The sequence below is a fragment of the Schistocerca gregaria genome, chromosome 1, assembly GCF_023897955.1.
Source record: "Schistocerca gregaria isolate iqSchGreg1 chromosome 1, iqSchGreg1.2, whole genome shotgun sequence".
Taxonomy (NCBI): Eukaryota; Metazoa; Arthropoda; class Insecta; order Orthoptera; family Acrididae; genus Schistocerca; species Schistocerca gregaria.
Window position 1 is genome coordinate 793056697 of NC_064920.1, and position 26121 is coordinate 793082817.

Sequence of the window (26121 nt, forward strand, 5' to 3'; positions counted from 1 at the left end):
CTGCACGATGTTGGGGCGTGAGCGGAAGACGGCCTAACGGTGTGCGGGACCGTAGTCCAGCTTCATGGAGACGGTTACGAATGGTCCTCGCCGATACCCCAGGAGCAACAGTGTCCCTAATTTGCTGGGAAGTGGCGGTGCGGTCCCCTACGGCACTGCGTAGGATCCTACGGTCTTGGCGTGCATCCGTGCGTCGCTGCGGTCCGGTCCCAGGTCGTTGGGCACGTGCACCTTCCGCCGACCACTGGCGACAACATCGATGTACTGTGGAGACCTCACGCCCCACGTGTTGAGCAATTCAGCGGTACGTCCACCCGGCCTCCCGCATGCCCACTATACGCCCTCGCTCAAAGTCCGTCAACTGCACATACGGTTCACGTCCACGCTGTCGCGGCATGCTACCAGTGTTAAAGACTGCGATGGAGCTCCGTATGCCACGGCAAACTGGCTGACACTGACGGCGGCGGTGCACAAATGCTGCGCAGCTAGCGCCATTCGACGGCCAACACCGCGGTTCCTGGTGTGTCCGCTGTGCCGTGCGTGTGATCATTGCTTGTACAGCCCTCTCGCAGTGTCCGGAGCAAATATGGTGGGTCTGACACAACGATGTCAATGTGTTCTTTTTTCCATTTCCAGGAATGTATTTGTGATAACACATTCTTGCCTGAAAATCAATTATGCAACTTAGTTATGAAGAAACACGACCAATGTGTAATTGGAATCATCCCAAAGTAGTGCTAAATGTACGTAAACAGCCGAGACAGTCATAGGACCGGGTGAGGATCGGACGTTAAACATCGTTCTGCGAGCTACCACATCACACTGCTTCTTCTGTATACAGAACTTTTGAGATACATGAACGGAGGAAGAGGCAGAAGCTTAAAATGAGGATCAGTAAGTTAAACCATAGCAGATGAGTAATAACAGTTTATTTCAGTAGCTTATTATTGTTGGCAAAAGTCTTTAAGTTTTACGCTGACAGGAATGGAAATAAATATTTCTTTGCTGTGTGACCTGGAGCATATATTATATCACAGTTGGACATTATGCAGAGAACTGGTAGGCCAAGGAAGTATGCTGCTTGATATTTTATTTTAGTATGTAAGCTTATTTCGGCTTTACTGCCTTCATCAGGACATGTCCTGACGTTGTAGATGAACATATGTCAACACTGAGTGAACTATTATTGCTGTCTGTACATGTTAGATGCAATATTTTTTTCAGTGACATTTCGAAGTTGTTCGATAATTTGCTGTTGACGTATATTACAATACGCTTTTCATTACTTGACAGTCGTAGAAATTCAAGTTTTACAGCTAGCTGTTTACTCATACATATTTGATAAGTATCTTTGAATAAACAACTAGCTGTCAAACTCAAATTTCTACCTCTATCAAACAATAAAAAACGTATTATAATATATGTGCAACAGAAAATTATCGAACAACTTTAAAATGTCACTGAAATTGCATCCAACAACCACAGACGGCTATAACAGTTTACTCCAAGTTGACATATGTCCGTCTACAACGTCAGGACATGTACTGATGAAGGCAGTAAAGCCGAAATAATCTTATATACCAAAATAAAATATCAAGCAGCATACTGTCTACCAATTCTCTGCATTATAAAATAAACATTTTTATACACTTGTTATAGCTAAAACCGGCTAGGAAATCAAGACAAAGTCTTTTAACGAAATGTTTTTTGTCCTTAAATGAGTGAGAATATATACGACGAAATCAGCTTGCTATTTTGTCACATATATTCATGGATATGATTAGAAATAAATCTGAATTTTTTCGGTTGACGAGAAGTGTTTCGTTCTGCCTCCACGCTTGCTCTGGAGACAATCAGAGCAGATAATTAGATGCAACGTCGGTTGATACGTATTACCATATCTTCAACCTGACAAACAGGTCGAGGTTCACAAAGCGTTTCAGCTATACGAAAAGAGGGTGTGTTTGGAAGTTGCAACTGAAATAGGTATTTGAAACTTGAAGTCAGATATTGAGTTGCAGTTCTGCGAGTTGGAAGCTGTTTTCACAACTGGAAGTCTCCGCTGATTACAGTATCTGCTGATTTGAATCTGTGTCTTAAAAGATATACTTTAACATTTTTCTAATGAATGTTGTACTTTAAGGCCTGCACTGCGCTGACGAAAGTTACTTACTGTTTGTAGTTGTAGGCAATATCGGCGAAATATTTCCTTCGTGCTCTGTACACTGGGTCAGTGAAACCAGGATGGTCTGCGTCCAGTTCGGCTCCGTAAGACAATATCTGGTTGGCAAATTTGTCCAAGTCGCGGATACGGCGTGGAAACCAAGGAACAGTATCTGAAACCAAGCATAATCCTCGGTTAACGTACTTTTATTTGCTGCAGCGTTTCTGCTGCATAATCCCGAAGGAGTGCGCAAGGAAGTGAATGGAAAAGGCGACGCTCCATTATTAATTCTGACCAACTAATTATCCCCGTAAATAGTTCAAGTACTGTAGTCTGATATTAATCCACGCTTCTTATTGTTTATATAAGCTATCAGCATACCATTTACTCGCCAGGGAAGTTGCTCGGAATGTCAACGGGTGGCTTCAGTGTAGAGATGTTTTGGACAACAAGATTGTTGTAGCACTTTTCAAACTTTGGGGATTAGGTTTGAAAACACTTTCAGTCTGTGTGCTCGTGATTGTTATGAAGACCTTATTGTAAAGGCTCTCCGACAAAATAATAATAACGTAGAAAAAAAGTCAAGGTTTGAAGTACAGACGGCATCAGAGTTGCCAAGGAGGGAGTGCTGGCGAAGTGGGACAAGGATGGTGGAAGAAATGGGCTGTGGTAGTTTTTAAGAACCAGTGACAGCATTCGTATGAACTGTTTTGAGGAATTACAAGAAATCTATACCTGTACAGTCGGGCGAAACTTTGAACACTGATTCTCTCGAATTTGAGTACAGCGCCCTAAGCACTGGGTCACTTTGTAGGTTAACCTTTAAGAAGTTTGTTACACATTCAGTATAACACCAAAAGTATACAGATGCTATCAGAGAGCATCGTATCTACTAACCTCAATCCTCATGGAAAAACATGAATACTCCTTGCTGTTCCACAGCGGTATGGCGAGATAGGCACATGAAACTATTCCATATCCCAAAAGCTCCACAAACATTTTATTTTTATCTCGACTTCCAAAATCATCACAGAACTCTGTCTGCTGTTATTAGTTTATTACGCCGTTCCTACACGGCTTTGTAGTCACATAGTGTTTCGGCAAATGCTAGACCCTACAACAAATGATGTATAACACGCCGCGGAAGAGCGCAGAAAATTGCAAATGCCTTTACTGCAGTTGTCTTTCGATGACGAGTACGGAAACAGAGAGCCTGCTTAGTGGTTATATCGAAATTTTTGGGAAGAGAGCTGTGTCGTTCTACTTCCCATGGAGAGAACTTAGGGTTCGTGGTGTTCTACGTGGAAAATTCCATTAGTTACCAAAAATGACATTTGAATAGATTACATGCGATCCATTTTAGGAGAACAGTTCAGAGAAGGGCGTTTCTTCGTGTTGCGTTGTATAAAGAAGGAGAGATTTCGCAACAAAACTAGTTCAAAAAATGTTCAAATGTCTGTGATATCTTATGGGACTTAACTGCTAAGGTCATCAGTCCCTAAGCTTACACACTACTTAACCTAAATTATCCTAAGGACAAACACACACACCCATGCCCGAGGGAGGACTCGAACCTCCGCCGGGACCAGCCGCACAGGCCATGACTGCAGCTCCCCAGACCGCTCGGCTAATCCTGCGCGGCACAAAACTAGTCTTGCCATCTATATGCACTGGGCTTCTCAACATCGTGATTTGAACGCTAGAGGAGAACTACGGGACGTTTTACAACACCGACTTTGAGCGAGATTACAGAGTCATTCACCTTATGGCAACTCATGACAACATAATATGTGGAATGTGCTACGTTTACCTACCTGTCTAAGGGTATATCAGCGAGAGTGAAGCTGTTATAACTTGAAAGATGCATCAACCTATACTAGAGGACACAACGTGAGATGGATACATGACTCAACTTCGAATTAGTTTACGACTGATATTCGTTTACTTTTGGTTCCAAATTGTTACTGTTGTGCTTCGACTTCATTATTTAGAATCAAGTAAGTTCGCCACCTGAAGTTTGTATCGATCTTGCAAGCATTTGTTGTGCTTCGTACTTTAGGAAAGTCGAGAGAAAAGGAGAGTAAGAGGAGGGACTGAAATGTCTCTCTCTCTCTCTCTCTCTCTGTCTGTCTCTCTCTCTCTCTCTCTCTCTCTCTCTCTCTCTCTCTCTCTCTGTGTGTGTGTGTGTGTGTGTGTGTGTGTGTGTGTGTGTGTGTGTGTGTGTGTGTGTCAGTAGAGGTGGTGGGCAGTGGGGAGAGGAGCGAGAATAGACGAAAGGCGCTGTCTGCTTTGCAGCAACCCTATGAAGCCTGATCTCACATTTCAAATGATTATCAGTAACTATGTCGAAAATTGGGACAACAGTTATGACATGGAATGAAATGTTAACATAAGTGCGAAGCGAGGGTAAGGTTTAGTATCCCGTTTTGTTCTGATCTTTACAAACGAAGAAAATGAAGATCAGGCTCTAACGTCCCTCTGATGATGAGATCCTTAGATACTGACGCTACAAACGGAGCAGTAGCTCAGTTAGACTATGGTGAGTGAGAGAATGTCCATGGCAGTGTTGAAGAAAGCTCGCCAACATGCTGATGAAATAATTAAATAGCTAGAGTGGAATCTAAACCTGCTCCTTTAGCGTGAGAGTTTCGAGTTCCTTTGTCTCAGCCTCTGTGACGCTTTGTTCGCTGACATAGGGGCAGTGCTGAAGACAGTTTGCAAAATCTTCAGTGCTGTTCTTTTGTGTCGTCATAATAGTGAATGAAGGAACCGATTGTCACATCCATCTCTGAAAAGATGACCTGCAGAATTTTGGTAATATGTCCAAAAAAGAAATTCACGTGAAGGAATAGGTTCAAATTTTACTGGAACTCAAACCAGAACACAAAGTCTGCAACTTGTAAGTATGAATACTGACTGGCAACATAGACTGCTGAAACACTTGTGTTACTACATCACGTGCTATCCGTGTCAGCGTAATCACTTCATTATTTATTTTCTTTTTGTATCCTTTTCTAAGTAGAAAAGTTGTATGAATTAGAGATCATAAGTTACCTCCGTGTAGTAGCTTTAAACTCGCTAGCGGTGTCTCCAGACTCCCATCTCTGTATGCTCGGAGCCCCTTTAACCGGAAACTTGTCACTTGAGCCCGTTGTCGGGTACAAGTGGACAAAAACCAGCGTAGAAAGGAGAGCGAGAACACGAGTTAACAAGTTCATCAGAGAACTTACGGCACTGGTACTGCATACGCAACCGTTCGGGAACGTGATTATTATATTATATACCAGTATAATGCCTGACTGATTAGCTGTAAACGTTGTAATATTTATATACAGTGTGTAAATTTTAAGTTTACAAACCAGAATAACTCGAAAAATAAACATCACACGAAAAAACTGTGTAGAATCCAAAGCTGATTATTTTCGAGGGGGACATCTGCTGGCGCTAAAATTAGCCCGCCACCCCTGCCCCCTGGGGGTGGGGTGTGAGGCAACTTTAAAATTTCAAGTGGGAACCCCCATTTTTTATTGCAGAACCAGATTCCACATAAAAAACTACGTAAGTTGTGTCTTAAAATTGTTTTGATTCTTGGTAGTTTGCCCTGTAATTCATGAAAATCCATGTTCTCATTTTTGCGTGGATAATGGTTACGGATAAATAAAAAATACTTATTTACTTCGTAAATTTTGATTCGCTAAAACTAAAACTCTCCACTCTCCCCATAGGATGGGGTTTGATAATTAAAAGTTGTGTGTGCTCATGACCACGAAACAAACAAAACTTATCCGAATTTGCGAAAAAAATTAATACAGTATTTGGGTCAACATTTGCAAAATCCTAATTCTTCTCTCTCAAACCCTACCCTATGGGGAGAGAGGGAGAGTTTGGTTTTAGCGAATCGAAATTTACGAAGTAAATAAGTATTATGTATGTATATAATATATGTAGTCATTTGAGCGCACACGCACACACATCTAGGGATACTACATCAATGAAAAGTGTAACTAACACATGGCTAGGAAATAGTAAATAGGGTGGAAACTTCAAAATTCTCAGGTGTCCAAACTGATGAGAATTTAAATTGAAAAAAAAACACATTTTGGAACTCCTAAAACAACTTAGTTCAGCCACATTTACACTTAGAATCATTACATATCTTAGGGAGAGACAAATCAGATTGCATGTCTTAGGGAGAGAAAAATCAGTAAGTTGACATATTTTGCATGTTTTCGTTCAATATGTCATATGGAATAATGTAATGAGGTAACTCATGTTTAAGAAAGAGGCTCTTCATTGCGCAAAAACTTGCTGTGAGAACAATATGTGGTGCTCACCCACGATCATCTTATACACATCTGTTTAAGGAATTATGCTTTTTGGCTACTGCTTCACAGTACATTTAGTCCCTCGTGACATTTGTTGTAAATAATCCACTGCAGTTCAGAAGGTACAATTATTTACGTAATTACTATGCCAGAAGATAAAATGACATTCATTACTCCACATTAAGGTTGTCATTAGCATCGAAAGGGGTGGACAATGGTGCAATGAAAATTTTTCTTCACTTAACGAGTGATACAAAATGCCTGATAGACAGCAAAGTAAAATTCGAAAACAAAGTGAGAAAGATTCTCCGTGAGAGCTCCTTCTGTTCCATGAAAGGATTTCTACACACACACATAGAGGGCATTTTATTTGTAATCTATACACTGCAGTGTTTTATTTTCATCTTACACCTTCCACAGTCTAACAAAACATGGCTTCGTTAAACGCTATCCGATCACGACAATCGGTCAATCACGTCAGTGCTATTTTACAACAGTACGACCTTGCACTCAGCTTCCATACTCTACGTAACGAGTAGCCCTACTCACTTGCATACTTCAGTAACGAATCGACGACCAGGAACCGACGGCAGCGCCACCGTTCTAAGGCTTTTCATACTCGCGGAATTACAGCGGGAAGGAAGGGAGCCGTGTAGCACTGACGTAACAGCGACGCCTTGATTTCTAGTGTATGCAACCCTCAACATCACGCTTGTACTCGCCTCGTTTCTGATCTGTAGTGTGAATAGAGGGTCTCAAACTGTTAACCATGTAAATTCAAATGTACGAGGGTCACTGAAAAAGAAATGTACACTATTTTTTGTAAAAATACAGTTTTCATTCTGCATGTATGAAAGTTTTACAGTGTGTAAATACATCCTTCCCACTTGTTTTCAAACTTAGTTCAACCTGTTCCCGTGAGAGGCGCCGTCACAGCATGTCTTCAAGATGGCTGCTACACTTGACATTCGTCAGAAGTAACGTGCTGTCATAGAATTTCTGTGCTGTGAAAACGAGACAGTGGGAAACATCCACAAGAGGTTGAAAAATGTGTATGGAGATGCTGGTGTCGACCGCAGTACAGTTAGTCGGTAGGCAAGCAGGTTACATGATGAAAGCGGGCACGGCAATATTGAGGATTGTCCTCGCAGCGGCAGGCCTCGTACTGCACACACTCCAGACAATGTGCAGAGAGTTAACGAATTGGTGACTGCTGACAGACGCATCACAGTGAACGAATTGTCACGCTAGGGTGGGATAGGGGAAGGAAGTATTTGCAGAATACTGAAAGTGTTGGCGTTAAAAAAGGTTTGTGCCAGGTGGGTTCCCAGAATGTTGACAGTGGCTCACAAAGAAACAAAAAAAACGGTATGCAGCGAACTCTTGGAACACTACGAGATTGGTGGAGATAAATTTCTTGGAAAAATTGTGACAGGTGATGAAACATGGTTCCATCATTTTTCACCAGACGAAGAGGCAATCAATGGCGTGGCATCATGCAAATTTACCCAAGGAAAAAAAAAAATTTCCAAACCACACCTTCTGCTGGAAATGTTATGGCTATGGTATTTTCGATTCCGAAGGACTCTTGATTGTGGACATCATGCCAAGTGAAACGACCATAAATTCTGGTGCATATATGACGACACTGAAGAAACTTCAAGCTCGACTGAGTCGTGTTCGACCACATCGGCGAAAGAAGGATGTTTTGCTGCTGCACGACAATGCACGGCCACATGTCAGTCAAAAAACCATGGAAGCGATCGCAAAACTCGGATGGACAACACTGAAACACCCGCCTTACAGTCCTGACCTGGCTCCATGTGACTATCATCTCTTTGGGAAACTGAAAGACTCTCTTCGCGGAACAAAGTTTGAAGATGATGACTCCCTTGTGCACGCTGGTGAACAGTGGCTCCAACAGGTTGGTCCAGAATTTTACCGTGCATTTATACAGGCGCTGGTTCCAAGATGGCGTAAGGCAGCTGAGAGGAATGGAAATTATGTGGAGAAATGAAAATATTGATCCTAAAGGATGTATCTACACACTGTAAATCTTTCAAACATGTAGAATAAAAGATGGATTTAAAAAAAATAGTGTGCATTTCTTTTGAAGTGACCCTCGTGTTTGACGGAACATTTTTGACGATTTAGGTATCTGTGCTATGTTTGAATGTTTTGCCCAATGGGTCTAAAATTGCAACAAGTTACACATACAGAAAAGTATTTTTAGTAGTTGGTCCGCAAAAGGTAGGAACCCGAGTTCGAATCACAGTCAAGCACGCTGTTTTATGTAGGCACAAGTCGGCAAATAATTGGATTTCCAAGTATGGGACTGAGCCAGAGCTTTACTTTAAGAAGGCACTTGGCGGGCAACTGACCTCTGTTGTCCTTGTGGTTGCGCGAGATGATCTGGAAGTAGGCGGAGCTCTGCCGCAGGTTGGTCACGGCGCCGCCGATGTCACCGCCCGGCGCGCACTCCACCATGAACTCATACTGGCTGGGGAACCGCTGCGACGACCGCGACTCGATGTGCATCAGGTTCACCGAGTGTTTCTGCAGGCAGAGCAGAACCGTTGCCAATGCTTAAGGAAACTCAAATGTTATTGCTGTAAATTATCCCAATGCGTTTCCTAGTCGTTACTAGAAACACGGACGCCACGACGCACTGCAATGTCCGTTTGTTGAATGCACCAAACTGGCTCTGTCTTCGTTCTCTGGCATAGTGTGTTAAGCGCGTATCTGTATCATTTGGATGACTGATGAATACTTACACAGTTTAGCCTAAAGGGTGTTTATGAAGCTGAAAGGAACACAGAGTGTACTGGCTCAAAGTGTATCCTATCTAGAATACCGCCAAGATGACAGCAGAACCTCACTTCCACGTTAACAGAGGCACCACTGTGGACTGTAAAGAGGTTTGGGGTGTGACTCAATAAAAGGGTCAGTCAAATGATCAACTCGAAAAAATAGAGTTATCTAATCAATTTCTTGTTTCTTTGTGGCTACATCTCTGCAGTCATGGTACACACTGACACACGCGCGTCCCAGAATCACGGAACGTCGCTGGAGGAGCCAAAACAAAATGGTACAAACCGCTCATAAAGTGGAAAGGGAACCGTGCTACAACAGACACAGTAATGAGGTGTTTCTGACACTACCTAAATGGTCAAATAAATTTCAGTGAAGAAGAATGGAGGGCCATCTCTCAGTGAAGCGTTCTGAATAGCAGTAGGAGTTTAGGCCGGTGTGCTGGAAGACCGGTGTATTACAACCACGGCTAGAAGGGACATATAAGTTTCCAAAGTCTTGCAAGATATTTCGATGACAAAGGTCGCCGCTCGCTGACGTGTCGCGACTGAAAACACCCATTCACGAAGCCTGACGAAACGATGCAACAGCGGGGATGTTTCTGCTGTGTAAGGCTAATGCAGATCACTTCTTTATACGCCTTATGACTATGGACGACTGCTGGCTGAACGCTATAACCCCAAATCGAAGGAAAAAAGCAGCAGGAAAACCTGTGGATCCACCATCGACGAAAAAGGTGAAGGCTCATACCCTATTGTGGAATGTGATGCTTTTTTTTGGAACTGCCATGGTGTTGTTCTAATAGATTATATTTGTAAGGGGCAAACCGTCACAGAAACATACTAACTAAGCATGCTGACGAGATTGAGGGAGTCTGCCAAGGCAAAGCGTTGCGGGAAGCTGTCCGAGGAGGTAGTTTTTGCGACACTAAAACGGCCCAGCTCCCTCTGCACAGGATAGCTACAAATGCCGCCTCTTCGGGCTGTCAAATTTTGCCTTGCCTCTTGTATTATCCTGACGTGACACCCAGTGATCTTTGGGCTGTCAAATTTTGCCTTGCCTCTTGTGTTATCCTGACGTGACACCCAGTGACTCCCTCCCATTTCTACGGATGAGGAAACAATTGCGTTTCAGGCATTTCAAAAATGACGATGAGCTGCTTTTCAAGGTAGAACGTTACTTGAACAAGCAAAACGCAGACTTCTACAACCAAAACTAACTCCGCCATCGAGGTTCATGGTCGCAGATTGAGATGATGCAGTCTGACGATTAGAAACTGTATATCTTGCTACTGGTGAGATGCTGACACTGAAATTTTATTAGACAATTAGGATTCGAGCTTCAATGTTAGTTCTGTGTCCTGACGCATTAGTGTGTGTCATCATATCGACTACGTAGTCAAGCTGAAGTATACGTAAATTCATTATAAACACGTAGCGCATGTGCTACAGCAATAGCATACCCTGAAAGTGGGACGTCTACTTTCCCCAGTGAAAGGGAATTCAAGCTGTTTTCGTCTGCAAGAGCTGCTGTCAATGGAAGGAAAAGCCAATTGTTTTTCAAAACATGTGAATAGTAGCAGTAAGGTCCGTAAATAACGTGCACACACCATATTCGTAAGCAAAACAGTTTTTAACTCTATATAACGTAAAACCGTACTGATCCACCATTTACGATGCTTTACAAATAAAGTGAAACGATTTGGTGATAAAACCTCTTAAACTGGAGTAAGCTTAAAAATAAGATTCCCAATATACTGTAATGTTTCCTATTATTCTTCACGAAATTGAAGTAAAAACCTGTTTTTAAATAGATTTTCTGGAAATTACGGTCGCTGATGTATTATTAAGGAATTTAGTTAAGGTCATTTGTTGTTCGCCGGCTGGTGTGGCCAAGCGGTTCTAGGCCCTTCAGTCCGGAACCGCGCGACCACTGCGGTCGCTGGTTCGAATCCTGCCTCGGGCATGGATGTGTGTGATCTCCTTAGGTTAGTTAGGTTTAAGTGGTTCTAAGTTCTAGGGGACTGATGACCTCAGATTCTAAGTCCCTTAGTGCTCAGAGCCATTTGAACCAATTTGTTGTTGTTCACACTCGTTCCACCTGTAAAACATGCACTGAATCTGTAGTGCACGGTACACTTTTTATTTACTCATAGCGGAGGCTTAGAAAAGTTTCTCAACAAGGAACCCACAGTTCAAAATAAGTTCTTGATCACTGACTGAACAACATTCACACTTTTGACTATCGTATAGTCGCTATTTGATGCCTCCCTGTTCACTGTTCCTCGCAAAATAAATCCTCAGAATTCAAATTTCGCTGGAAGATCGTAAAATTCAGGTTGACTGAACGAATCTTTCATTATTAATTGTCTATCCAGAGACTTTACATCTGTGGCAACTGCTTTCATATTTCGACGATTACCGCATAAAACATGACCTGCTGCCCAGTTGTTTCGCCACCTGCTACGATAAGCCAGAAACAATTTCTCTTTTACAGGAACAACGCATAGAAGCCATCTTCCACGATAATGATCAGAACAGAAACTACCTTAAAATACGTTTGTTTACAGTACTGCAGTCAACTAATCTCTCTCAAACTAAACACACTGAAAAACAATAACAGAAACCTTAGTAGGCAATTTCGAGAACTTAATGGAAAATTTCACTAGAAAGGGCTATTCGAAGCAACTTTGGAGGAATCGAAATTTGTGAATGGCTTTGTAAGTATTAGATCTGTAATATAACAATAAAAATTCTAATAATAATAATTTCATTTCCCTTAAATAAATAGAAAAATTATAGGAATAATCGGAGAAATAAATGTAAGAAATCCTCTAAAATTATACACCTCTCATAAATTTCTGAAATATGAGAACTCCAGGAAACCAACTGAGATAGAGGAACAATTACAGAATGACAGGCTGCTGACGTCAATGACAACAAATTACGAACCACTTGAGGAAACGTCGGATCAAATATTAACCACAGCACCGGTAACGACCTGCGCTTAGTTTGCCTTGTTCGCAAATGATACAGAACATGTTGCGAGAATGTGTCGTTCTTGCATCTTCTTCGTTGTGGGAACCACAGCTATAAATATATTGAGTGAAGGTGACAGTTTTATTTTTATTTATTAAGACCTCTTCTTATTGTTTACATATTCTTTGTAAACCTCAGACTTAGTTGCGGCTTATATCGCTATTTTCGAGCGGTTACCCGAAGTAAACTGCCACAGGCATAAGATCACAGAGAATTCATCTGCCGCGCTATTGTTCATATTGTTTTACGTATTAACTATATTAAAAATATTGCCGCTCCTGATGGCTTACACACAGTCAATGCACTTAATACAAAATATTTGATCAGGCGAACAGCCGCAATTGAGGAACATATTAACAGAATAAAAATCCCCTTCAGTTGGTGGTAATTTCTTATTTATAATATCACCAGTTTCGAAACCTAAAGCTTCATCTTCTGGTGCCAGGACATAATTATGGCAACATAATTAATTGTGTGGCAGTCGGACAGTCGGCCGCGATGGGTCACACCCCCGCAAAACAAACGAAATGGAGCGTAGGACCACCAACTGGGGCGCCTGCGTCGACAGCCGACACATTCACATTGCGATAATTGTTTGGTGACATCTGAGGATGATTTAGGTTTCGAAACCGGTGATGTAATAAATAAGAAATTACTGGCAACTGCAGCCGATTTTTATTCTATTACGAAGCACTTGAGGCTGGAAATACCATTGCACTTACTTGTTTCCTATCTCAAGTGCTCCGATTCTTTGTAAACCATCTCGAATCGGAGAATTTCTAGTTTAGCTTATAAATGGTAGCACATTTTGTGTGTTCGCTGGCATTTCATTGCCTGTGACACCTTACGTTTGGGAAACACTTGATAACTATGCAAGCCGTAACTAGGTGTCTGAGTAAGAACAGGTCTTCATAAATATTACAGCCTGAATCGAAAATCGCTGCATTCAGGCAAACAGACATTCGTAACAGCTACAGTTGTATTGCTTTAATGTTGACCAATGTCTTCTGAAATTGCCTCATCCCCCATTTCAGGCTGTTTATTGCGACGTTATCTGGCGTGATTACACAGCAAATATGGTTTTAGCTTAAGTATGCATCTGTTATTAGGATGCTGAATTGTATAACGTGATGAAACCAGTCACTGGCGTTAGAGCCGGCGTCATCTGACGCAGCACATGGCCTTGACCAATTTAAATTTAGATCCAAAATCACAGCGATGTAAATTCTAAAAGATGAACAGCTTCCAGAATTTCACATTTTAAACCCTTTTTCACGTGAAATCAAAATCATTGCTGAGGTTTAGCATGAAAATTTGGAGCAGAGGGTTCAGTTCTGTAACAGTTTTTCTGGAACACAAGCTCTCACTAGGAATGTAAAATATTAGCATCATTGGCTACGTAAAAGAAAAAAAGCCAGGCACGAGTAGGAATCGCTCTCTGATAGTTCCTTACGAACTTAATTATCTATATAAACAATTCACCCATCCCGAGAAACGAGAATCTTGACCAGTTTTGTCTGCTACCTACACTGATGATTAGAAGGCTTTGGAGAATGTTTTAATTTTGAATTTGAAGTCGGATACAAATGACAAAAGAAATATGTTTTGTGCGATAAGCTTACAAACTAACGACTTTCTGAATATTTCATTTACTTTTACTGAGAAATCTTGCTTCTTGCCCACTTTCATAGTTCTAGGTCAACGAGAAGTACCCTGCAGGTTTTGATGAGTGAGTTTACGAGTACCAAATGTCTGACATAAATGTCCCTATCTTTTTGTTACATTGACTTAGAAGCTTACGTTTTTATCCTAAGAAGGGACGATAGACCTTCGTACGTGACATAAATTTCAACTTGATATTCTTACTCGTTCCTGAGAAAATGTGTGTTTGCAGACAACATTGACAATTTTTTTTTCATGTGGTATACTTACAAATTAACAATCTTAGAGTTTTTTCCTTTATTTATATTTTGAAACCTTACTACTTGCCGAATTTCATGATTATAGGTTAACGGAAAGTACGGTATAGGTTTTGAAGAGTGAGTTCGCGAGTATAAAAATGTATGACAAATAATAGCCGTAACTTTTGAATGCATTGAGTTTTAAGCTAGTGAGGTACGGAACCTAAAAGCTGTCCGATTATGATACGAAATTTCCAGTAAGTGTAGCTGCATTAAACCTTCCACAAACAACGAATTAAAGCTGGGTACAATCATTTCGGTGTGTTGGTGTCGCCAGGTTTATGGGGTTCCCAACTGCTGTGTGACTAAGAAGAACGACCACGCTGCGAGAGCTAAGTTTTCCCTGATTGAGGGCCGTCCTTTGGAACCTGGTAGTCGGTGAAAGTCGCAGCCTGGCTGTCACGCTGATGTCCATCACATCGGACAGCCTTTCATGTCTGCTCAGTCTTAGACCAAGCAAGTGAGGGCGATACAGTGATTAATGCAATGGACTCATATTGGGGAACCGAGCGCGGTGATTCAGTGAGTACGAAACTGATCACGCATTTTACAGAAAAGCAGTTCAAATCCCCACTCTGCCACCAACATCAATATTTTCCGTGGTCTTCCTGAATCGCTTAATAAAAATACCGGGGTAGTTGCCTTGAAGAAGACACGGCCGATTTCCTTCTCTCCAGTACGAGTTAGCGCTACGTCACTAACGTTTCGTCCTCGACCAGACGTTAAAGCCTTACCTTCATTCCTCATCACTTTCTGCTAAAATGAACCTATCCCAAGAAAATATCTTTGTTAGCAATGTTATAATATGGTACAGACACCACCCTGCCTTGAAATAACACAAACAAGACAGCAGAAAACTATCACATTTGAAGCTGCGCTTCGAAGTTTGAAATGAAAGAGTCCTCGTTTGGCCTGAAATGAGCCAACTAATTGTTCTTCCATCTGCACTACATTGCTTTAGTATTCTTAATTACTACTTCTATTCAATGATTTCCTTGTTTAATGCATGCTCGTCATCATGTCACAGTGAACCACTAACACCATTTTTACAAATTCTGAACTCTTAATGTGCTTAAAAAATCATGTCACATTGTTCTACTGGATGCGACTATAAAACCTGACGAAGAAGCTATTCGTTAATTCAAATGTATGATAGACAAAAAGAGGATTTCGCTATACCTACGAAAACCCTCGACTTCTTTTGTTTCCTTTAGTACTGTTGATAACGCAACGGAAACGTTACATTACCGCTTACAGTACGTGCGTTTAAGTATAATTTTATTCTTTTTTGTCATTACGTACATAGTAACTTAGCAGATTTTATAGATTCAAAAATAATTATGTGTCTCTTTTTAACCACTGACAATCTAAAGACTACCAGTTGTTGGTCGAATCGGTTACAGCATTGTGCAATACACAAAGATGATGTCGTATGAAATATTTTAGAAAAACCAGCAAGCAAAAGAACAATAGTTTTTGCAATTCATAGACAAAAAGAGGATTTCGCTATACCTACGAAAACCCTCGACTTCTTTTGTTTCCTTTAGTACTGTTGATAACGCAACGGGAACGTTACATTACCGCTTACAGTACGTGCGTTTACGTATAATTTTATTCTTTTTTTGTCATTACGTACATAGTAACTTAGCAGATTTTATAGATTCAAAAATAATTATTTGTCTCTTTTTAACCATTGACAATCTAAAGACTACCAGTTGTTGGTCGAATGGGTTACAGCATTGTGCAATACACAAAGATGATGTCGTATGAAATATTTTAGAAAAACCAGCAAGCAAAAGAACAATAGTTTTTGCAATTCATACAAAATGCAGATAATGAAGCAGGCAAAAAGGAATACAAACGTCTCAAAAATGAGAGCGACAGGAAGTGCAAAATGGCTAAGCAGGAAAAAATATTTTGGATTTGAGGTCCGCCAGTTATGCAAAACACCGTTTTTCTTTAACACCCAAACATGTTTCGGCACCACTGTGCCATCATCAGTGGGTTTCCTTTTTATTTTGCACTTTACATTTGATGAATGTGAAATTTACAGATCCCTTTTATGTTGTAGCTTGTCATAGCTTGGCTAAGCAGGGATGGCTAGAAGACAAATGTAACAATGTAGAGGCATATATCACTAGTGGTAAGATAAGATACTGCCTACAGGAATATTAAAGAGACCTTTGGAGAAAAGAGAATCACTTGTATGAATATCAAGAGCTCAGATGGGAAACCAGTTCCAAGCAAAGAAGGGAAAGCAGAAAGGTGGAAGGAGTATATAGAGGGTCTATACAAGGGCGATGTACTTGAGGGCAATATTATGGAAATGGAAGAGGATGTAGACGAAGATGCAATGGGAGATATGATACTGCGTGATGAGTTTGACAGAGCACTGAAAGACCTAAGTCGAAACAAGGCCCCGGGAGTAGATAACATTCCATTTGAACAACTGATAGTCTTGGGAGAGCCAGCCCTGACAAAACTCTACCATCTTATGAGCAAGACGTATGAGGCAGGCGAAATACCCTCAGACCTCAAGAAGAATATAATAATTTCAATCGCAAAGCAAGCAGGTGTTGACAGATGCAAAAATTATACCGAATTATCAGTTTAATAAGTCACGGTTGCAAAATACTAACGCGAATTCTTTACAAACGAATGGAAAAACTGGTAGAAGCTGACCTCGGGAAAGATCTTTTGGATTTCGCAGAAATATTGAGACACGTGAGGCAATACTGACCCTACGACTTATCTTAGAAGATAGACTAAGGAAAGGCAAACCTACGTTTCTAGCATTTGTATACTTAGAGAAAGCTCTTGACAATGTTGACTGAAAAACTCTCTTTCAAAGTCTGAAGGTGGAAGGGGTCAAATACACGGAGCGAAAGCCTATTTACAATTCGTACAGAAACCAGATGACAGTTATAACAGGTAAACAGTGGTTGACAAGGGAGTGAGAGAGGGCTGTAGCCTCTCTCCGATGTTATTCAATCTGTATATCTGTATATTGAACTAGCAGCAGAGAAAACAAAAGAAAAATTTGGAGTAGGAATTAAAATCCGTGGAGAAGAAATAAAACTTTGTGGTTTGCCGGTGACTTCGCAATTCTGTCAGAGATAGAAAAGGACCTGGAAGAGCAGTTCAGCGGAATGTACAGTGTCTGAAAGGAGCATATAAGATGAACATCAACAAAAGCAAAAGGGGGATAATGGAATGTAGTCTAATTAAATCAGGTGATTCTCTGGCAATTAGATCAGGAAATGAGACACTTAAAGTAGCAGATGAGTTTTGCTATTTGGGGAGCAAAATAACTGATGATGGTCGAAGTAGAGAGGATATAAAATGTAGATTGGCAATGACATGGAAAGCGTTTCTGAAGAAGAGAAATTTGTTAACATCGAGTACAGATTTAAGTGTCAGGAAGTCTTTTCTAAAAGTATTTGTATGGAGTGTAGCCATGTATGGATGTGAAACATGGACGATAAACAATTTAGACAAGAAGGGAATAGAAGCTTTCGAAATATGGTGCTAGAAAAGAATGCTGAAGATTATATGGGTAGATAACGTAACTAATGAGGAGGTACTGAATAGAATTGGGGGAAGAGGAATTTGTGGCACAACTTGACCAGAAGAAGGGATTGGTCGGTAGGACGTGTTCTGAGGCATCAAGGGATCACCATCTTAGTATTGGAGGGCACGTGGAGGGTTAAATTCGTAGAAGGGGACCAAGAGATGAATACACTTAACAGATTCTGAAGGATGTAGGGTGCAATAGTTACTCGTAGATAAAGAAGCTTGTACAGGATAGAGTAGCATGGAGAGCTGCATCAAACCACAGCAAAAAATGCCGTCGTCGGGCTTAGTGGTTCAGTGGCAAACCGCGTGCCATGAAACGGGAAGATAGCGGTCTCGACTCACCGTCGTTCACAGGATTAGCCTTCACCTCTCAATGATACGAAGATACGGCAGTAATTGCATGTGGTTCGTAGGTGTTCTTTTCCCGGTAGGTGTTAGTGGCACGCAAGTCATGAAACTGGCGTTGAATTGAAAGACTCGCACCAGACCACTGAGCCACACAAAGTTGTTATCAGTCTTTTATTCTCACTGAAGTCTTCGCCCTAAGCTGTGTTGAGAAGATTATAATAAACCAGCCTCTTTTCGTGTTATTCTTTGCTACTTAACAGGTGTGTAGTAAACGGGAGGTAGTTCCCGAGGGTTAATTGTGTGGTGCCTGTTCATTCTTTCACATGTTGCAAAAAAACACTTACATTCGAAATTTTATTTATTTTCTCAGATGACTTGACACCATTTAAGTTAAAGCTGTTTGTAAACGGGAGAGCCGCTATATACATGGGTTCATGCAATATTTATATAGAATACACACACAAAACAAGAAATTTTTTGGTGAACATGTAAAAGAGTACTATTTTTTACCGCAATGTCTGAGACTACTGAGACAATACCGGAAATAATGCACTGAATGTCCAACGAAAAAATCGTTCTAATTTTCTTTACAGCCCTGAAGTTCATCGCTCACGCTTTGAATTTATGTTGGAGGGTAGTTGTAAATGGAGCCTGCAGAATAGTGCACAAATTCCAAAATGAGTTTTTCGCTCCGCTGCAGAGTGAAAATCTCATTCTGGAAACATCCCTCAGGCTGTGGCTAAGCCATGTCTCCGCAATATCCTTTCTTCCAGGAGTGATAGTTCTGCAAAGTTCGCACGAGAGCTTCTGTGAAGTTTGGATAGTAGGCGACGTGATACTGGCGGAAGTAAAGCTGTGAGGACGGGACGTTAGTCGTGCTTGGGTAGCTCAAATGGTAGAGCACTTGTCCGCGGAAGGCAAAGGTCCCAATTTCGAGTCTCGGTCCAGCACACAGTTTCAATCTGCCAGTATCTTTCATTTCAGTGCACAAATTTTCTGTGCTATCTTTAAGAAAATGTTGCCTAAGTGCTGCTAGTGTTCACTGAGAAATGCTGAACTACGTTTAATTGAGCCAGTGTTTACAACTGAAAGCAATGTGAGGAAGTGTATGAACTGGAATAAGTGTGGCGTAAATCTTATTAGACCCTCGAACAGCGGCCTACATGAAGTTCGCGAACTATCAGTGTAAACTGTTCTGGTAGCCCTCACTGGGCAAAGAACATCCTTTAGGAAAGCACGCTACTACATAACCTTGAAGCCTAAGGGAGTGAAAGTGAGCAAACATGTTTTCGCGTGTCTATGTAACTGGCAGTGGAGACTTACCAGAATGACGGAAAAGAAATTAGTTTGCTATGGAGACGCGAATAGCTAATACAAGGCAAGAACGAGATACTTGAGATTGATACGAGCTGCCGTTGCGCCTCGTGATTTGCTGATTATATGGTGACTGAAAAAACAGACTAAGTAAATTTATCGCAAGCTGTCGTAGCAGTCGAAAACCCCACAGAAAAGTCCAATTCGTCAAGGGAGACAGATAGGAATAAATTGCTATTTTGTTTGTGAGTGGCCTACATATAAGCAATTTTCTGTGCATAGTACGCATATAGTTCTTATCACCGGCTTTGGGTTTAGAGGGGTGAATTTCTGTTGTCTAGGGACACAGCAAACAATAAAACTGAAGTGAAGACCTTTGCCGTCTCTTCTACTGTGTGTGTCTCGAATTAATGGGTGTTGAAGTTATCTGTAAGTAACTTGTCGGTTTCTACAACACTTAATGGGTTGTTAAACAATTTCGAGAACTGATATACAGCGTGATTCCGTAATGACGGCATAAATTTTCGTGGATGATGGAGAAGGGTAAAGATATCAATTAGAGGTAAGTTGTTCCTGGTTCGGAAATAATCGAGTGTAAAATTATAAGCCAATATCTTTCTGGCACCTCTGGCAGTAGAAGATGTGTACCGGAACAGTTTTTCTAAGATTATAGGGATGGGGAATCCTGACGAACATTTATGTGTAGATGTTGGGATGATCAACTAATCCATTGTAGGTGGCGTACGTTTTATGGATATGATCAATCATGGTATACTGTAGTAGACTCCAGTACATGTCTACAAGTTGAATAATATCGTTGATCAGCCCTAACCAAACGTAATTGTACCCGGTGACGGAACTTGCAGACATGATCTTCGTGTATGTGGAAGCAAGTGAAAGCAGCAGAGAAGCGAATATTTGTGTAGGACCAAACACCGGCCTGCAAGACATCCTGCGCACACCATGTTTCCAAGTCTGTTCCAGTGATTACGTGAAACAGATCAGTTGGTACCACAGCACAAGGACCAGGGAGGATGACGAACTACACCGACTCGCGACTTCGAAGGTGCAGTGCTTGCCTGAGTGGGTGAGACGCCTGCAATCAGCACTCTATCAGTTGCACGTGAAATAAATGTTTCGCAGAGTACTGTGTGGCGAGTATTACGGAAAATTCAGCTACATCTCTATCGTCCACAGGAAGTGCGTGCTTTGATTTCTGCTGACTCCTGACCTCGTGTTGTTTTCAGCCAATGGCTGTGCAGCGCCTTTATTGGTAGATTCCTGAAGCGATGCAGCCCTTCAACAAAGGAAATTGCTTACAATGCTTTAGTTCGTCCTGTCTTAGAGTATTGTTCGTCTGTATGGGGCCCTTACCAGTTGGGTTTGATTCAAGAGACTGAGAAGGTCCAAAGAAGAGCGGCAAGATTCGTGACTGGTACATTTAGCCATCGCGAGAGCCCTACAAATCCCATAAAAAGTTTGAAGTGGGACAAACTTGTAGATAGACGACGCGCTAAACGGAAGGGGCTGCTCACTAAATTTCAAAATCCGATCTTCGCCGAGGATGTAGAGCATCTATTATTACCACCAACTTTCATATCGCGCAATGATCACCATTCAAAGATAAGGAAAATTAGTGATCGTACTGAGGCGTTCGGACAGTCGCTTGTTCCTCTCGCGTTCCGTTAGTGGAACAGAGGGGAGGGGGAATATGACTTTGGTGCGAATAGTGCCTTCCGCCGCACACCGCTTGGTGGCTAGCGGAGTATATACAGGGTGTTTCAAAAATGACCGGTATATTTGAAACGGCAATAAAAACTAAACGAGCAGCGATAGAAATACACCGTTTGTTGCAATATGCTTGGGACAACAGTACATTTTCAGGCGGGCAAACTTTCGAAATTACAGTAGTTACAATTTTCAACAACAGCTGGCGCTGCAAGTGATGTGAAAGATATAGAAGACAACGCAGCCTGTGGGTGCGCCATTCTGTATGTCGTCTTTCGGCTGTAAGCGTGTGCTGTTCAAAACGTGCAAGTGTGCTGTGGACAACATGGTTTATTTCTTAGAACAGAGGATTTTTCTGGTGTTGGAATTCCACCGCCTAGAACACAGTGTTGTTTCAACAAGACGAAGTTTTCAACGGAGGTTTAATGTAACCAAAGGACCGAAAAGCGATACAATAAAGGATCTGTTTGAAAAATTTCAACGGGCTGGGAACGTGACGGATGAACGTGCTGGAAAGGTAGGGCGACCGCGTACGGCAACCACAGAGGGCAACGTGCAGCTAGTGCAGCAGGTGATCCAACAGCGGCCTCGGGTTTCCGTTCGCCGTGTTGCAGCTGCGGTCCAAATGACATCAACGTCCACGTATCGTCTCATGCTCCAGAGTTTACACCTCTATCCATACAAAATTCAAACGCGGCAACCCCTCAGCGCCGCTACCATTGCTGCACGAGAGACATTCGCTAACGATATAGTGCACAGGATTGATGACGGCGATATGCATGTGGGCAGCATTTGGTTTACTGACGAAGCTTATTTTTACCAGGACGGCTTCATCAATAAACAGAACTGGCGCATATGGGGAACCGAAAAGACCGATGTTGCAGTCCCATCGTCCCTGCATCCTCAAAAAGTACTGGTCTGGGCCGCCATTTCTTCCAAAGGAATCATTGGCCCATTTTTCAGATCCATCACGCTATCTGGACATTCTTCGTGAATTTGTGGCGGTACAAACTGCCTTAGACGACACTGCGAACATCTCGTGGTTTATGCAAGATGGTGCCCGGCCACATCGCACGGCCGACGTCTTTAATTTCCTGAATGAATATTTCGATGATCGTGTGATTGCTTTGGGCTATCCGAAACATACAGGAGGCGGCGTGGATTGGCCTCCCTATTCGCCAGACATGAAACCCTGTGACTTCTTTCTGTGGGGACACTTGAAAGACCAGGTGTACCGCCAGAATCCAGAAACAATTGAACAGCTGAAGCAGTACATCTCATCTGCATGTGAAGCCATTCAGCCAGACACGTTGTCAAAGGTTTCGGGTAATTTCATTCAGAGACTACGCCATATTATTGCTACGCATGGTGGATATGTGGAAAATATCGTACTATAGTGTTTCCCAGACCGCAGCGCCATCTGTTGTTGACAATTGTAACTACTGTAATTTCGAAAGTTTGTCTGCCTGAAAATGTAATGTTGGCCCAAGCATATTGCAACAAACGGTGTATTTCTATCGCTGCTCGTTTAGTTTGTATTGCCGTTTCAAATATACCGGTCATTTTTGAAACACCCTGTATATAGATGTAGTCGATCCTCACTTTCCTGTGTATATGCTTTTCATGGTAGAAGCTTGTTTCACCAGAAACGGAGGGCCAAATAGTGGCAGCTGTCATGTTTAGGCCGATGAGAATGCACACGTACACCTGTGAAGAGCCATCAACACAGATTATCTGTCAACGGATGGGAAGGCGCAGGCAATGATTACATATTAGGTCTGTTTCTTCTTCCTCCTCGCTTAAATGCTCCGGTGCACACAGTGTTTACTACTCAAATCGCTGGAACGTATTCATTTGTTATTCGTCAACGTATGTGGTTCCAACACGATAAAGCTCAACTTCAAGTTAAACTGAGGGTTCGTGGATATGACAGTTCCTGAAATGTGGGTAGGTAGTGACGAGAACGTCCACCTACCTGATCTAACTTGATTTCTTCTTGTGCGGCCAAATGAAAAGCCTTGTGTATGAGATGCCAGTCGAGACTGAAGCGAACGTCCTGGTAAGAATTCTCGCTGCATGCGACGTTGTTCAAACGACACCGGGGATATTAGAAGGGATACGACAGAATGTGCGACGATGCCGTGCCTGCATTGACGCTGGGGCGCCATTTTGAACAACTGTTATAAACGTAGCGGCTTCTGAAACTTGTGCAGACAAATGGAATTCCTTATCGCTGTACTGTAGACTTAGAATTTTCGGTCTCTCTGACAGTAAGCTACTTCTTGCACCTTACAAATCCATCAACAGGGGAAACTATCTGATGTTACCGGTGAGTATTCAGCGGGAATTCTGTTCATAATCAGGGTTCGGTGGCTGGGGCCCTTAGTCTGAGGACTGCGCGAGGCTAAGACGGAACTTGAGTAGATTTTCGCTTTACCCGAGTAAGGTCGCTTATCTCACATTGATACATTTACCCTTCTCCTGCATCCCTGAAAGTTTGTAACATCTTCACGGAATCACCCTGTATATGAACGCTTTCGCTGCCGCACTGAGTTTACTTAAAATTCTTCTGAATATGTGATTGCGACGTTTCATAAAACGAACCAGTGTTACGGACACTGCAGCTAGTGGTCTTCATTATGTGACATACTCTTATGAAGAGCACTTGTAATAGTGAATGAAACGTTTGTTCGGATTACAATATGGCGCGCTGAGCAAATCAGAAGTACTTTACGTGAAAAAAGAAAACAATTGGAGAAGGACTCACCTCGAAGAGCTTGAGGCATTTGGCGAGCCCGCCGACCTGGTCCTTTTCTCCCGGCGAGAAGATGAGGCAGATGCTCTTGGCGGAGTCAAGGCCCTCCTTGATGTAGTTGCCTCCCGTCATTAGCATCGGCTACAACACAAAACACACCGCAAACTTTACAATTCCACCAAGCTGTTCATGCAAATCAGTAATCAAATGACGAATTTGAACTAAATCAAAAGATTTGATCAGGCGAACATCTGCAGCTAAAGAACATATTAAGAGTAAAATATCCGAATCAGTTGCCACTAATGTCTCGTTTATTGCACGACCGGTTTCGAAGCCTACAGCTTCATCTTCAGGTTCCGTAAAATAATTACGGAAACATAAATGTTTGGCGATGAAGATGAAACTCTGGGCCTTGAAATAAGTCTTACATTAAACAAGAAATCACTAGCAATTGATGCGGATTTTTTTACTCTGTTAAATAAAAACGTTGTAACACACGAACAATGCTGTCTCTAAACGTTAATCTTCTCCGTGAATAACGTTACTAGAAAACACACACACACACACACACACACACACACACACACACACACACACAGGTACTAACACACGCAGGCGAATAATAAGAACATATTGTCTCTAACGGACAATGCCTAATAAAGCACTGTATATTCAAAATCAACCTCCAAGTACAATAAAATAAGGCAGTGATAAAGAGTGAAATGCATAGCTTACTAGTAACTTATTTATATTCTGAAGCTGATGTCACTTTCAGATTTACGCATTTCTCACGCCAAACTGGGACAATAATAACCTGCAGTTTGCTCATATTTATCTCTGAGTATATACACATCCTATTTTTGTCACGGCACGAACAAACTGAGTTGATCTGAGTTCGAACGTAAGAAAAATGTACACGACCGTTACTTTATTGGCAACACAGATAACGAGCACATTTGCTATGTTCAGATTGTACACGAAATTTCTGAGTTGAATACCGAGTCTTCTGTCAACGTTTTATAGAGAGGATGCGAAACACACTATTAATGACTTGGTTGACGTATAAAAACGTTAGTTAAGCTTGTCTTTCCCAAACTCGAACCGCGCGGGGTAGCCCCGCGGTCGACGGCGTCTTCCCACGGTTCGCGCGGCTCCCCCCGTCGGAGGTTCGAGTCCTCCCTTGGGCATGGGTGTGTGTGTCGTCCTTAGTGTAAGTTAGTTTAAGTTAGATTAAGAAGCGTGTAGGCCTAGGGATTGATGACCTCAGCAGTTTCGTACCATGGGAACTTGCCACCACCACCCAAACTCGACAAGAAAATAAGCCTGTTCTGCAGAATAAGGCTAACATACAGCTTAGCACTTGAAGCAGCCACAATCCGAATACCGAATCGAAAACCACAGAGCTCTACGCGTTCTGATATTCTACAATCTCTTAAATGAACCGATGTATTGAGAAGGCAGAGGGAGAAGGGTTTGCGCCGACAGGTTATCAAGAAACCTGAAGCACGGTTTGCTTTGCCTTATTTCACATCATGAATACTTATCAAAAATACTTTCATGCCAGTTATTGTAACTGTCCGAAAGGAAGTCATAGTATCGAATGGAAGCAGTAACGTATCTTTGCCTCGCTAAAGTGGCTCTTGGTCAGCTAAGTTACTAGGTATTTTAAAAACTACGTTCCCGATCACAGAATTCAAAGTGGGTATTGAAGGATAATTTCCCATCAACAGTGTGCTGTACTCAAGTCATAAAATATTGCGAAAAGTTCGGAAGCTAAGCCATGGCAGCAAGGCAGCGATGCACTATATGGTCTTCGCAACCCCATACAGCAGTTAGGCTCTTCACTTTGTCAGGTTCCCTAGGAAGGGACGTCTTTGCAACACCAGGATTTGATACAAAGTTTGATACATTCAGCCACGGCATATAGCCACAAAAACTAAACCAACTCATAAAAGCGTATAAACAGTGATGCAAGAAGCATTCAATAAAGAGACTATCTACCGAGTTATTAAGAAATCCAGAAAACTTTTAAGTACTTCGTAAAATCGGTACTCATGGACTGTGTATAGATATTAATTGATCATGATCGCACCATAGCAGG

The 26121-nt window shown here is 41.9% G+C and overlaps 1 protein-coding gene across 3 annotated transcripts in view; it reads right to left on the bottom strand.

Moving 5' to 3' along the window:
• LOC126269845 (protein henna) overlaps positions 1 to 26121 on the bottom strand; it is a 108437-nt gene that overhangs the window by 14180 nt on the left and 68136 nt on the right. For all 3 annotated transcript variants that reach the window (XM_049974022.1, XM_049974023.1, XM_049974024.1), the window contains 3 exons: positions 24033 to 24161; positions 8871 to 9045; positions 2174 to 2336 (listed from right to left, as the gene is read on the bottom strand). In XM_049974022.1, the coding sequence (XP_049829979.1) occupies positions 2174 to 2336; positions 8871 to 9045; positions 24033 to 24161 (467 nt within the window). The remainder of the gene's footprint in view (positions 1 to 2173; positions 2337 to 8870; positions 9046 to 24032; positions 24162 to 26121) is intronic.